The following is a 15,581-nucleotide window of genomic DNA, read 5'->3' as shown; positions in this document are numbered from 1 at the left end:
AAAATATTACGTATCTGAAAGTGTAATTAATACATGTTTGTGCAAAATAATTGTATTGCATAATAATTTTATGCTAAAATTGTGTAACTTGAATAAAACTTTAAAAGCTGATCATCTGCTTTATACATGATAATGCAATAAGACCAAAGCTGCTGGGAGACATAAGATTTAACAGCCAATTAAAATGCTTAGAAAATTTTTTAATTGCAATGTTTTTTAATCATGGTGAGTGACTATCTGCATGAGGGTGGTTAGAAGCATACTTGACATAATTAGAAATTTTTAGGTGCATGGAGAGTTCAAAGATTTAATGGAACAACTATAACCCACTGCTATGGCACTTAATGTATCAGTGACAAAAAGATTGTGTAAATAGTGCTGCTTCTTGTCACAAATGGATGGGACTTTTTACAAAATGCAGACTTGATACCTTATTTCAAAGTCATAAAATTAAGATTTGAGGAGGCCTTACTTATCATTTGTTTGCATGTCTTATCGATCCTGAATATTACCTATCAATCCTGAATTCACCGTCTTGGATGAAAGATTAAATTCTAAACAATAACAAGTGGCAAGGAACTGTGGCAAAATGTAGTAACTTGTGATTTTTTTCAACAGTACGTGCAAACACTTATTTCAGTAATAATACTCATTGATCATTTTTGTGCACCACGGTCATTTTCTCCACACGAGGGCTAATTAGACCGGGACATTCAATTTATTGCCGATTCCGAATGGCAGGCTTGTTTTTTTATACTCGTTGAGAGGTTGGTGCGCTAACCCCTCCATGGGGGATTCTCTGTGGTAGCAATTTTTTGCTGCAGTCAAGTCGCTGTTTTTTGTTGTACCCCTGTGTCAGGACTGTGTCAAGTTTTGTGACAAGGACGAACCAGGTATAGAACTCACGACACCTCTAAACATCCTTTGGAACTTTAGGCTTGTATCTTATCGACCAGGCTACAGCGCCCTTCAGTAATACTCATCAAAGTACTTTTAATTTAGTGATGTGGAGAGAAAGGATGTGTTAAATATCCAAAATTTACAGAAAAATGTGATTTGTGTTGAAATGCTTCCAAGTTGACCCGCAAATTCAGTACTTTAAAAAGAATTATATATATTTTTGGATTTATTAACTCAATTTCGGAATAGCCTAATGACTACCATAACAAAAAAAAAAATTATACTACCATGTTGCACTGAACTGATAAAAAGAAGAATTTTAATTTTAAAACTCTTATATTTATCAATAAAAATAATTTAAAGTTTATACATAAATAAAAATAAAGGACTTTATATTCAAATATGCAACTAATAAAGCCTTTCAAAATTGATACTATATTAACATTATAGTTAATAAAATCCTCTAGTAATTGCGGTAAATTATGATTGCATGACTATAAAATGAAATAATTTCATATGGAATTACTTTTTAACATGGAATTAACTCAAATTCGTGAATTTTTGAGTTGTGACGTTGTTCTTGCAGTATATGTGCTGATTAGTCTCACATTCAGACACACATGGAGTGTAATTGGAATTAAAACCTGGAACAAAACCTGAATAAGCCTTTTTTTAAAATTCTGGTTGTTTTCTTTTCATTCTCTATGTTAATTCCTCCCATCTAGAAAAACTGTTGCTATTCATGCATATTGACAACAAACCTAAAAAGGTAATGAACCTTAAAACTGATATTTAAAAAAAATGGCCATCCTTTGTCAAAAAAACTCATTATCTCCATATTAAGAGCAGTGAAAGAAATTCAGGGCAAATTACTTGCATTTACTTTATATAATTCTTGTATCCATTTTTTTTCAATATGTTTTACTTTTAAATTGCTCATTAAATCTGAGCTACAAGCAATATAATTGCTAAACAATTAGCATTGTACCAAATGTACTAAAAATGGCCATTGTACCAAACATTAACCTGCTCATTAAATGCAGACTCTCACTAAAAGCAGGCTCATGTTTGACTGTATGAAGATGCTTAATCAAATATTCGCATGAAAAAAGGTGAATTTAAAAAAAAATATACAAAGCTTGAGTTAAAATTTTCTAAAAATTAAAATTTAAAGCATTTTATAAAACAATTTTTGTTGCAATGAGTATTAATATTCTGATGGTGGTGCCGCTGGAGTAACACCAATGGTGGCATCCAGCATATGTGAGATTCATGACCAAAAATCAATCGTGTAATCACAAAAATACATAATATTTGAGAAAAGATCTGATGTATTAATATAAAACTCCACCAACTATTAACATAAAACTGGTGGACCCTCCACTCTCCCTAATATGGTGTGGTCATAACAAAATGTCAGCATGGATCTCAGATCCAGCACCACCATCGGAGTGTTCATTGCAAATTACGATGGAAACTAAGAATAAATGTAGCATGCTCACCACGAGGCTTTGAAGGAACATCAATAGGAACAGTTATTCTTCGTACAAGGTACTCAGAACGTAGACCAAACACTCCCACATCTCTTCGCTGCAAAAGTTCAACTGTTTGAACTTCTGTTTCAGTCGAAACTGTGTTTGTACCACTAGGAGGCGGTTTAGCTTGCACATCGTCCCAGCGAATGCAACCCCAGATGATACGTAATTGCAAGGCAGCATCATGTATACTTAAAAGAGTTTGAGTTCTGAATTGCCAAGCCGTCCTGAAAGTAGGCCTGGGGCATGTTCCATAAGGCCAGACATACTGGTTTGTTTTAGCATTATAGCTGAATCCACTGGTCTCTCGGAGGCCTCCTTTTCTAGAGAGCCTGCGCAGTTCATGTGGAGGTATTGCGAGAATGCTTTTCCTCTTTGAGGGAGTAGAAAACCGTGGACATGGTGGTAAAATACCTTTTCCTCCTTTCTTTTTAGATTTCACTACTCTTACTTTTCCCAAATTAACTTTATCCATGGTAGATTTTTGTTTGGGAGTAGTATTGCTTCCACCTTTAGAATCAGTAGTATCATCAATCTCCGTCTTTACCACAACTTTTGGTTCGACACAAACATTGGACTTGACATTTCCTTTCTCATTAACTGACAGCAATGCACTTGATGTTGTTGCACTGGCCTGTGAAGTATTTATGACACTGCATTTTGAACTATTTTCAGATGCTTCAGCTGAGAGAACTTCTACCTTGGGAACAATGGGTTGAAGTGGGGGTGGAGATGATAATGTGCGTAGGGGCTTTGAATCTGAAGAGTGGCTTTGAGTGTTTGATATATGCTTCACAGTTACCATTTCATTAGCATCAGCTTTAGAATTTTTTATTTCAACACCTATTGAGTTTACAGTGCTTATATTTGTGTTAGAACTTTGTTGCTCAGTACTTTTCTTAGAAAACAACTTGCATACTGGAGAATAACATGTGTACTTCATGGCTCCTTTTGGTGATCCAGATTGACATAAAGGTGAATAACACTGGGGATACCTCACAGGTTGAGAGATCTGCGGTTTAGAGTCCAGTTCATTGGCAGTTGGAGTTACCTCTCCATTAGGTATGGCTTTAATCACTCTCGTTGCCTTTAACAGATCACGTTTCCCCAGTTTGTTAGCAATGGCTCTTGATATTTCAGCTGGCGTTGCACCTTTCTTTACAAGCAATCGCACACTATGAGTACCAGGAGTACCGCTCGATTTCAGTTCAACTTTAACTAAATTTCCTTGATTTTTTTTATCTATTTGCAACAGTGATGGCAGTTTTTCTTCCATTTCTTTCAGTTTTGTACGAAAATTCAACAACTCATCAAGTTTTGATTGTTTTGCTATTCTGGGATAATGTGTTCTTACCTTTTCAGTCAAACCTTCAGACACATTTATAAGGTCAACATTTAAGTCAGGATTTAGTGAATGAGAACTAACGACTTCTTTGAACTTTGATATAAATTTGGTAAAATCATGCTTCACAATAATATTGTCTTCAGGCTCTTTTTTAACTAAACAATCAGTTTCGGATTCTGATGGCAAATCTTTTTCACCATCAGAACCACCAGCAATATCTTGTTTCTCTGGAATCTCGCAAAATGAACTTGGGATAATGGATGGACTTGACACTTGTGTGGATTCTACACTGGATGAAGACTCATATTTTTTAATGTACTCATCAGCATCTGTTATTTCTGGCATGCAATCTTTTCTACAGATTACTACCTTATGGGGTCCAGCTCTAAGACCCATAGTGTGGGAGGGTTTGAAATGATTGATGCGTGTATAGCTAAGCCATCTCCAGCCACCCTGACCACTTATGCGATACTCTTCACCTTTCTGCTTCCAAACCTGATTTGAAAAAAAAAAACCCAATATATATATATTAATTAAATCACAATTGATTAAGTCTAAAAATTCAATTTTACACTTGCAAAAATTAAATATTAAAAAAGTATATTGTTAGTATGCTTATCCATTAAACATGTAAAACTTTAATTTTACAATGATTTTTTTAAGCATTTCCTCTGGGAGAACTTTCTTTGTTTCAACATTTAAAAATGAAATTTATTTCAAGTTTGTATTCTTAAAAGAATTCATAGGAAAGATTTTCAAGCATGTGCACCAGCAGGTCTTTGTGATAGCAGAAGTGATGCTAACCAGAAAAGGTTTCAAAATGCCTTGTTCGTATGAGGCTGTGTTGTATGCAGCTCAGTTAAATCCTGCTGCAAACCCAGAAAGTAGTTGGATGTGACCTGGGATATTCAATGGAAGATCCGTGAATGCAAGCCAGTCTCCCATTTGAGAGAATTTCTCTGCAGAGATCAGGCAGACCTCCAACTCAATACTTAACTTATGTAACACGAAAATTTAAGCATATTCAATTTGTTTACTTCTAAATATGGAAGACAGATGGCAGTATAACACGAAACCAGCGTAACTCTGACAACATAAATAGGGCCCACACATAAACACTTGTTTCTGCTCATACCAATTCATTAGAAATTTCCCAGAGGAATGTTTACAAGGTGCATGTACAGTTAACTAGTAGTATGGAGGATTAGAGAGAAACACACCTATTCCATCATTCTAAAGAGCAGAGGTTTTCAACTGTGGACACACGTATACATTGAAACTTCAGGCTATGAGTACCTTGTAATATGTAAATAGTTGTGAATTTCCATGCGCAAATAATGTAAATAGCTTTTGCTCTATGTAAAACCAATAATTAGACCTAAAATGCACATTTTCTTGTAAATCGCACCTAGTTTGTGAGTTTAGCAACAGTGCCAACATTCTATGATGTCACGAAAGAAAGAGAGGTTCCTGGAAAAAGACAAGGGACTGGAATATTCTAGTCGGTTCGCATCTAGAAGCTTTGCCCCCCATATAATGGTGTGCCAAAGTAAAAGTGTATTGAAAACGAAAGAGAAATAACAGCATAGCTTAAAACCAACACGAGAGAGAAGCCATCTTAATGGAGCTCTCTGTATTAGAGTTTATATTCAAATCTCTTCTTGAATTAATGTAAATAGTTGTCATATAAAATAAATCTGTGATGTCCTACTTTTTGTTTTGTGCTTTACTATCTCGAGGACTTGTGTGTGCAGAAATTATTTGGTATTAACAATATACACTCAGATATATGACAGAATACCACATATATATAAATAAATGAAAACAGTCACCTCCATTGAGATTTGAAACAAGTTAAATAATAGTACAATAATAACTGAAGAATGGGCTTGTAGGCCATTATAAGAAAAAACAAAAAATTCATTTCACAACCAACTTAAGGCTGCACCAATTCAAAATTTCATTTAAAATTTTGGTTAAAGTTTTAAAATGTTTCAATAGTTATATTAAAATTTTCCCAAATTATTAATAACGTAAAAAAAAAAATGTATTCTGTGAATAGCATAATCTTACTTGATGTTTCAGGCCTAAAGGATATTTAACCCAAATTGTTCTGCCGATTTCTTCATCATTACCATCTCTTTTCCTCTCCTGCTTTTTTCTTTCTTCTCTGGCTAAAGCTGTTGTGCGTTGTAATCGAGTATGACCTAATAACAGAAATGTAAAATGTCTATATATAATAAAAATAATTAAAATATGTTATTAAAATACACCAGCATTATAGGGGCTTTCTCATTAGCTAAGCTCAACAATTTTTTTTTGCAGGTTTGAAAATATCATAAATTTCAGATTTTGATTTGTAACAACTAATAAAGCTTGCACAGTAATACCTTGGCTAACCAATGCCTCAGCTTACAAATTTTAACAAATGTTTTTTCATGATTTTTCTGTCTCAGCTAATGAGCATTTCTGTTGATATGGATGCACGTACTAACATAAAACAGCTGTGTCATGAGCTGAATCTGTCACTCGAGCTCAATTAATTCATGTCTACCTCAGAATATTTTTCCAGGTGTACCCCACTTCTCTTTCTGAACATTTTTGAGCCACTTCATGTAAAATGAAGGATTCAGCTAATAGAAAATGCATTGCAATAAAAAAAAAAAGAACCCATGTTTTCAGAGCATTTGTTCTTTCAATGCAAGACTCTTAGCATCAAAGTGAACAGTCTGGACATTTTATACGCTTATTTTTTCGATCTACGTGTATAAGACACAGAAATTAGCTGACCAAATCACAAATGGATGGGGGGACACTACAAACTCAACTGGGTTGCATCAACAGTAGCTCTAGTAGACTAAAGCTGATGTTGGTTGTGTACATAGTGTAAAATGAAAAGATCTTGTAAATTCTCTGAACTATAATTTAATTCTGAAACTATAATTTTAGACTTAAGTCAGTTTTAAAAAAAAACCCCTAGTGCTGCTTGGTGTTTAAAAACTTATCTTCAAATTTTGGGCAGTACATGAAATGAATTAAATAATTTTTCATAGAAAATTGTGGAAAATCATGTTTCGGCTAACAAATGCAATTCCGGAACAAATTATCATTAGCAGACGTATCATTGTACTGCATCAAAATAGCAAAAATAGAAACAAAAATGTATTATAAAACAAAAGACTGTTTACCTAGAGAATCCGTCCACACAGGATTAAACAACACCGGTTTCATAATTGCCTCTAGAATACTCAATGCTAAGCCAAAATCTTTAGAGAATGTGCACTTGTTGACAGCTTTCAACCAATTAGTCCGATGCATTGTCCAATAGGCATGAAGAAGATAGGCAGGAATATTATTCTCGAACTGCAGTATAGCTTGCCTCAATGTGGCTACTGTAAAGCTCCTGTCACCATATGTTGACCCTTGCCACTTGAACTCACTGGCAGGAGTCAAGCTAAATTTGTGAGAAAGGTAGCGTTTTTTGTCCCTGTCTTCAGCATGCTGGTGCTTATTGAGTGCCAAGGGATTCGAGCTGTACTGGTTGTTGAAGTTTTTATGACTATTGTCCATGCCAAGCTTGAAATATGGAGAGTTGGCCTGATGAGAATTGCTCTTTGACCTTGTCGTCATACGAGTTATCTCTCCATCTTTACTTACAATCACTATAGACTCTTCACCATTTTTTCTCATTTTAACATAGTTGTCTGAGGCAAAGTTTCTTGGGGTTATGGCTCCAGTCTTTGACCGTGTTACTATTCCAACTTTGGTATCAGCTGTTTTTTCACCTGAAAGATTTGAAAATTATAACTATTCCACTAACTCAGACTGATGAACATGATGCACATGAACATTATATCATAGTCACTGTTGAAGTGATTGAAATCATGTATTAGATCATAATATGGTTCAATTGGGTTATAAAATGCTTAATGCATATAAACAAAAATTATGATTATTTTTTTTAAATCAGAAACAAACAGTGAAAAATGCACAAATGTAAATTCATCAAATTTAGGCTGAATTTCAAGAAACTTTAACATGCTGAAGAACTAATATAAAATAATGATAATAGTTATCATGAAATGACTTTCAAGTGTTCATCAATGATGTTAAATAGGAAAAATAAAAAACATAGTAATATAGTACAATTATAATGAAATATATGGTTGGGGGACCAACCTTCTTCATCATCTTTCTTTTCTAGTCTCACAACATTGCATTTCGGAGGTCTTCCTATCACTCTGATGTTCAATGGCTTAGCTCCGGAGTTCTCATCCTTTTTTGAAGCATCAGAAGAATTAGTATTTGTAACTTCGCCACTCTTCACATCACTGTTAGAGTCTTCACTGGATCCACTTGTTTTGATAGAATCAACACTACCAGAGTTCTGAGCACTGCTGTCAACTATGACTTCAGTTTCCACTTTTATGTTGCTTGCCTCGATGATGCTATCAGATTTTGATTCATTTACAGTTTCTTCGCTATTGGCTTTGGTTTCTTTCCCTGTTTCATCAGTGTTCTCGATTTTTACTATGGAATTTTAACAAAAAATTTAAATTAAAATCCAACCCACTTATAATAAAGTAAGCGTACGTCAAAACTTTGATCAAGTAGCAAGAAATACTGTAGGTTTGCCAAGTAAATTTTATGACAAAACAGTTTTAGATTATAAAAAATTTCTCATCATGAGCAGAGAAATCCTACTACTTCTTACAAATAGTAAATATCAAGTATTCAAAATTTGTCGAATTATATGTTAAATTCACTATATCACCTTCTTGATAGAGTTTATAAAAAATGTTGAAATTACCAATAGTAGTAGGCATTTTGACTTCATTGGAGGATTCATTTTCACATTTCACAATGTTACTAACAAGCTGGTCAGATCCACTTTTGTCTCCAGATTCAGGCACCTTATAACCATCATTAGCAGCTACATTCGAGTTTGATACGTTAGATGATTCCATCATTTCACCCGATTCCTGTAAATAAAGATACCGCTTGAACTGATATATTTCATTTTATAAAGCTTATCATAACGTAAAAGACATGATAACTATGCATCCAATTGACATAAAATCACACATAATTACGAATCTCAATAGACAACTGAAACTCATATCGTTGCACTCACATTGTGACGCAAAAATACAGAATTTTATTCGTACACAAAAAGCAGGAATTTTGAGAAAAATAAAAAGGTATAATTTTCTTACAGCAAGAATCAAAGATAAAATGCAGATACATAAAAAAGAGAAAAAAAACCTCATATAAAAACAATTTTATATTTGTGAATAAGTGATACGGATGCAAAATATACAAAATTATATATGCAGAATCATAATAAAAGAAAATTTAAGAGAAACTTGGGAGTGCTGTGACCCAGGTCAATATGATACTCGCCTAATGCACCAAAGAATGTTTAGAAGTATCATTACTTTGATATCCAATTCGTCCTCACCTGAATCTTTCGTGAGGCGGAGGTACAACAGGAAAGGGGATAATATGAGTAGTGAAGAACACATTGCTACTGCAGGATGTCCTCTGCTGAGATCGAGCACCAACCTTTTTCATGAGACATGAGGGAAAAAAGTAGAATGCTGATGTTCAGAATTGGAAATAAACTGTAGGTCCCAGTCTAATTTGCTTACATGTGCAAAAAAAAAAAGCACAATGCAACAAAACTGATCAAACAAAATAAGAGAAACTTGGGTAAATAATCAACAAGAGATTATAACTAAAACCGACTTTGTCACCTATGTAAAGCTAGATTGAAATCAGTCCAGAAGTTTTGTTCTTCTAAAAAGAGGGCCAAAACATATCAATGGCATTAAGGGTGTGGAAGTCACATTTTCAACAATTCTGATTTAAATCCAAAAATGCAATATAGAATACAAAACCCCAACCCTGGTATATATTGGCCAAAATAATTCTGTAGATAGCAGACGTTTTACAATGATGTTAAACATCCATTCTTTATGTAACATAGTCACTTTAAACATTATATGCAATCACAATATGTGTATTTTCTATGAAAATTTTTATATTGAAAAACAATATTTTATGTTTCGATGTGAAAATTTAAACAGACACTTTAACAGAACTAGGAATTTCATAAAAAATTGGCATGACGTCAATGAAATGATATCTGTCCTTCTATAAATTTATGATTATTATTAGATACCTCAGCTATGTTAGAGACCACACCTCAATTAACTTATTAAACAATAAAGAAAAAAAATTAAATTCAAGTTTTCAAAAAGAAGGAAATGATAAAATTAACCATATAATTGAGATAATCTAAGGTCCCTATAAGATTTAACTAGAAAATTTTCAAGTTGTATTGCAAATAAAATAACAATACATCAAGTTAGTGACTAAGGTCTAAATGTTTTGTGGCAAAACATTACATGAGGACATTCACTTGCTTATTGTTTAATCATTGAATTTTTAAAATATTACTTTTGAGATTAGAATTCTGGGTGTTATTACACTGATGACAATTAGATTTAATGACTTTCTGCACCAAGAATTACTTACAACATTTTTTTCCTCAGCTTTCAACATCATCATCATTTCCTCTTCAGCTGCTCGCCTCATTCTTTCTTCAGCCTCTTTGGCCTTCTGGACAACTCGCTCAGATTGAATTTTCGCAAGAGCAACTGAAAATAAAGGCATTGAATGGGAAATTGTGCATTAACCAGCAAACTGACTAAAATGTTAATTTGAAATATATCATTGTGATATTACGTTTTTTTTCTTTCTGAAAATCAACCTGCAAAGTAAAAAAGACAGGAACCAAGCGGAGATGAAGCTGAGTCTCAGAAAAAAAAATTCATATTGTAATTAAGCGCTATTAGCTGAACTAGAAGGCTGCCTATGCACGGTCCCATTCAGTGCACAAATAAGCTCTTAGGGAAGAAAAAATGTCAGTCCCCTGTAGCTAAATGTTAGAGCACTCATCTGGTCAATGAAGGGACAGAGGTTTGATTTCCTGTAGAGGCGTGTGAATTTTCTTTCTGAAACTCAGAAATTGATTCCTACATCAGAAACTGTTTATTCTCACCTGCAAGCACTTACATTAGAGAAATGACTCACTGTTATCTCCAGCAAGAAAAAAAAGTTCAATCCAGATGGCTGTGCTTCAGAAATGAACCACACACCTTCTACAGCCACCAGCGAAGAGGTGGATCTATAAATCATGGTGTGGGGTGCATGTGGACTCGAGGAAACTGGGTTTTTTGGTTGGTCAGCAAAAGTGCAAAGCTCATCAAAACATTCTTAGAACCTCACTTCCAGATGAGAGAAATTATTAGGTGTCAACCCGCTTACAAAATCATTTCAATTCTAACCCCAGGGGTGACATTATATAGAGGTCTGACACACACCTAACCACTTGTAAATACTAATTTAATTTCTAAAATTTTTTTATATTGCATAAAGCTACTTAGGTATATGTAGAAATTACCATATAACAATATTGTGTGTCAATATTTATCAAATAACTTACCATTTTCCACTTCTAGGTAAGACTTCTTATTTCCCTTGGCACTATTTGTGAGTCGCTCAGTTATATCCATTTGTCTCATGATTTCATCTTTTATATCCTGCAATGTTCTGTACAAATCAGATTCCAAATCTAATGCATCAAGAACTTCCAGAAGCTCTTGGAGCTGCAATTTTGTAGAGTAATAGCTGGCGTCTTCATCTCCTTCCCTATAGAATAAAGATCTCACAAATTATATTCCATAGAATACAAATTTTGTTTAGCTAAAACCCACTTAAAAATGCCGTTGTCATTTTTAAATATTTAACATCTTACGACTTTAATTAAAGGAATCTTCATTACTTCAGGTAAGAAACCTTGCTTCAAGATACAGGTAACTTTCAGAAAAGAATTAAACTTGCTCAAGAGAACCAAAATAATAGGTCATATATATACATCAGGGTTTGACAAATCAAAAAAACATTTAGGCGCCAAGCTTCCCCTCGATAAAAATTGTTCCGAAATAGTGCTTTTTTACCTGTCTGAGACCCCTTTCCAAACTAGCAGACATTGACATAATTTCCAATAATTTTGTGCTGCCCTCAGGCTTCCAATTCAGTAAAATCATCATATCAACATTCAGTATGGCATACCAATTTTCTAGTTGCAATGGTGAACTGGCACCTGAGATTCATCAATTCCTGTATTCATTTAGCCCTACTAAATTTTGCTTCTCATCAAACATGATAGTTGTATTTTATGAGTGAAAAAAACTTACACAATCACTCTTCGGCAAAGAAACCAATATTTCCTTCCATGACGATCCATACCAAGAGGCTCTTGGCGGCTCAACAACATATTCTTTTCGATTTCTGAAATGCAATCTGTAACACCAGTTACCTAAGTGAAGAATGATGCGAAGTCAGAAAAAAATATTAGAAACAAAACAAAAGATTTCAATTTTAAAACTAATATTTAGACATTTCTTCCATTGAGGGCAGTACTGCCATTGTGAATAAATAAGTACACTCAATGTTTTGTCCATACAAGTGACAGAAATCTTCAGGACTGCTTGTGTGACTTAAGGCCCATTTATACAGGTTAAGTGATGGTAGTGAAATAAATCTGCAGTCATCAAGAACTCTAAAATCTGTCCACACACAAATAATCAAAAAGTGATTATTTATGTTCAATTAATCATCGGAAAATACAAGGTCACACTCACTGGCACATAGATATAGTGCCTACTAGCGCTTTATTTCTAAAGTGCCTGTTTACATGCTAGATCCCCTTGGAGGATCAAGCTATCGAGGTTTCACAGCACTCAATAAACTGGGTGGTAATTTCTGTTTTAATGGTGAATTTTGCACAACAAGCAGGCCTATATGCTCATATGAGCTGCTTTCTAGGGCCAACCAATATATATATACAACCAATATATCTTTGGGAACCAATATATATAGGCTCAACATAAACTTGCAAAACACATCTTCCTCAGTCTGTTAAAGAGTACCAAACAAACCAAATTAAATAGTATATATACGCCTACTGCAATTATAAATATATGAAGTGAAACTTGTGGTGCGAGTAACTTGGTTTACAGGTGTCTTGTAAGAAAGCAAGCATTTGAAATGATTTTACAATTTATGGCTCATTATTAATGTCCATCATGTGATAACTAAGAAATATAACTTCAGAGACAGCAAAATTGTTTTTTTTAAATCATTTTTGTTGGTTAATTCCTGATGTATGGTACGTCGCTCTTTGGAGACTTTTTTAATCACCAAACCTGATTTGGTGCTATTTGCTAGGGTCACAGGCAATACAATTAAGACCAAAAGCATTTGTTTTAGCACCAGAGCAAATGACGCTAATGAAGTATAAACTTGGTGTTGTCGAAAACTTGGCAACAAAAAAGTATAATGCATATTGGGATTACCCATACTTATTCGGCTGAAATTTAATAAAACTAACAATATCCTGATGAACAGAGCTTGACAAATTAATAAAAAAAACTATTCACCAACCAAATACTTCAGGAACCAAACTTGTTGATTTTGCCTGAGCTAGTAATCTTGTATGGATAATTTTTGACACAATATCAATTTTTTTATTCATCATGACCTAAGATTTGTCAAGCCCTGTTAATGAATATCAAAAAATAGCAAGCAATAAATCTTACTCGATTCCCTTTACAGACCGTGCAAGTCCAATCTTCGGTCGGGACTTCATCCAAAGGAGGGTCAAGGCACGCCAAATGGTAAACAGCTGGACAAGTCTCACAGCACAATAGATCTCCCAACTTATGGCATACACGACAATGGTCATCGTGCAACATATTACCTTCACTGGTTATATCGTCTCGTGCCGGATTGGTCGTTAAAAAACTATCACACAGAAACTGCAGCACTTTTAAGCGATTCCCTACCGACGTGAATGGGTACTCTATATCTTTGAACACATCAAGAACATACTTATATTCTGGATCACTCTGCAGATAAATCTTCAACACTGCGGGCCAAGTCATGCTGTCGATGAAATAAAAGTTTGCGTTAATAGCGTCTTTCATGTCTATGGGTCCGAACATAGTTCCTGTAGCCTCCTCCTCTCTGAGTATTGCTTTAATCAGCATTATATGGACCTCCGACAACATGCCAGTTTGCTCAGAGGACACCAGAGCGGCGCAAAAATCCTCAAATAAAAATGGAGATAATCTTAAAATATTTCTGAAATGCCTCAAAACTTCATACACTCCTAGGGTCTGCATTAGATGCTGCCTCGATATTAATAGATCTTCACTTGATTTTGGTAGGGTCAGCTCGGGGAACTCGCGATCCTGAAGAAAAACTGGAGTCTGCGGCCTCCTACTCCATCTCTTCTTCACTGTTGGGAGGCTGGATATTGTACTGAAGCTGCTCTGGGAGTAAACACTGAGTTCGTCTGACTCCGGCAAGCTGGCTTCGGATTCGTTGGCCTCTTCATCGTCCATCTCATCGTCGTAATTATATTCACTCTCGTCACTCGAATAGTTGCCGCCACCATAATCATCGTCGTAATCGTAACCGCTAGGAAGTCCGTTACCGCGATTCTTGTGAGATTTCTCACGCAAATTCCTACCTCTGTAGCCCGCTGCCACGTGCGATGATGCCATACCTCGAGACGAGGGGCTGTTCTCTCTTTGTTTTGGTGGCGATGATAAAAGGCGGGAACCATGATTGCCCGAGCCCGCGAACAAGTACCTGGGCTTTTTCAAGAGATTAACTCTCGGAGATATGGCGGATCTTTTCGGAGGTCGACCTCGTCCTCTTCTGCCTCGGCCAGACATTTTTCAAACGGATTTTAATAACATGTAATAATAATAATCATCATTATTATTTACCTGTCAACAACAACAACAATCAGTACACAAAGGGTAGATGATGCTATTTACTTGATGAACCGTCATATTTGAGGGGGGAGGGGGAAAAAAACATCGAGCCGTCATTAGATCCAGTAGGCTTAGCGACGGGGGAGGTGGTCACGTGACCACCCTGAGAATATCGCAAATCGGCATTTTTCGGATATACAAATCCCACAATTGAATATTAATCGACATAAAACGATGAGAAAAAAACCAAAAGCGTCGCGAAACGATGTATTTTCACCAACAGACGATCATCCGATGCACACGTACGTGAAGGGTAAAGCGCTGAGCTGATGGCAGCAGTCGTCGATAATATCCGTTGTTGCGATGAAGCTTCTTCATCCTATTGGCGGGTCACGAAAAGACGCCATTTTTCTTACGATGAGCAAAATTTAATTCCGCGTTTTCTTCTGCGATTTCCAGTCACACGTAGAGAGACCATCGCGATGCACAAATTTTTTTTCGCCGATTTATTGTACTTGATCAAGATGTAAAAAACGCCATTTTTTAGCCATTGCAAAAACAACAGAGAGCCATATTGAACTTCGAAAATGAGCCAATCACAAACGGCCTCTCATTTTTTTTACACCAACTTCATCATAAGCAGCCGTGAAGTTAAAAAAATAATAATAATGATAATTACTGTAAACAACTTTTACATAGTTATTGCATTGCTTTTGATCTTTATGCTCGCCACGAATTTACAAAAATATGGGCATCCATTTCGGTAGAATAATATTTAATTTTTATTTTGTTTTCGAGGAAACTGAGATGAACGAAATGCCATTCAGAAACATCCGAACATGATGAAACTTTATTTTAGTTTGCATTGTCGTCATTTCTCAATTATATTATTTAAATTGTGTTTAGTTTTCTTCCTGATCATGTAAAAGATTATTTTCTAGCCGCGGA

The 15,581-nt window shown here is 35.0% G+C and overlaps 1 protein-coding gene across 2 annotated transcripts in view; it reads right to left on the bottom strand.

The window, feature by feature from the left end:
* The window catches only part of E(bx) (nucleosome-remodeling factor subunit NURF301 E(bx)), a 52,082-nt gene extending 36,856 nt beyond the window's left edge, over positions 1-15,226 (bottom strand). For both annotated transcript variants that reach the window (XM_089255402.1, XM_089255403.1), the window contains exons 1-9: positions 13,449-15,226; positions 12,045-12,166; positions 11,291-11,496; positions 10,321-10,442; positions 8,591-8,762; positions 7,960-8,310; positions 6,969-7,565; positions 5,854-5,987; positions 2,403-4,275 (exon numbers count right to left, since the gene is read on the bottom strand). In XM_089255402.1, coding sequence (XP_089111528.1) covers positions 2,403-4,275; positions 5,854-5,987; positions 6,969-7,565; positions 7,960-8,310; positions 8,591-8,762; positions 10,321-10,442; positions 11,291-11,496; positions 12,045-12,166; positions 13,449-14,591 — 4,720 coding nt within the window. In that variant the 5' untranslated portion in view covers positions 14,592-15,226. The remainder of the gene's footprint in view (positions 1-2,402; positions 4,276-5,853; positions 5,988-6,968; positions 7,566-7,959; positions 8,311-8,590; positions 8,763-10,320; positions 10,443-11,290; positions 11,497-12,044; positions 12,167-13,448) is intronic.
* Between the last annotated feature and the right edge of the window lie 355 nt (positions 15,227-15,581).

This window comes from Pholcus phalangioides, unplaced genomic scaffold, assembly GCF_987345545.1.
Source record: "Pholcus phalangioides strain wild (caught in Gottingen) unplaced genomic scaffold, Ppha-v1.0 ptg000042l_1, whole genome shotgun sequence".
In the NCBI taxonomy this organism is placed as follows: Eukaryota; Metazoa; Arthropoda; class Arachnida; order Araneae; family Pholcidae; genus Pholcus; species Pholcus phalangioides.
This window is presented reverse-complemented; position numbering and strand designations above follow the sequence as displayed.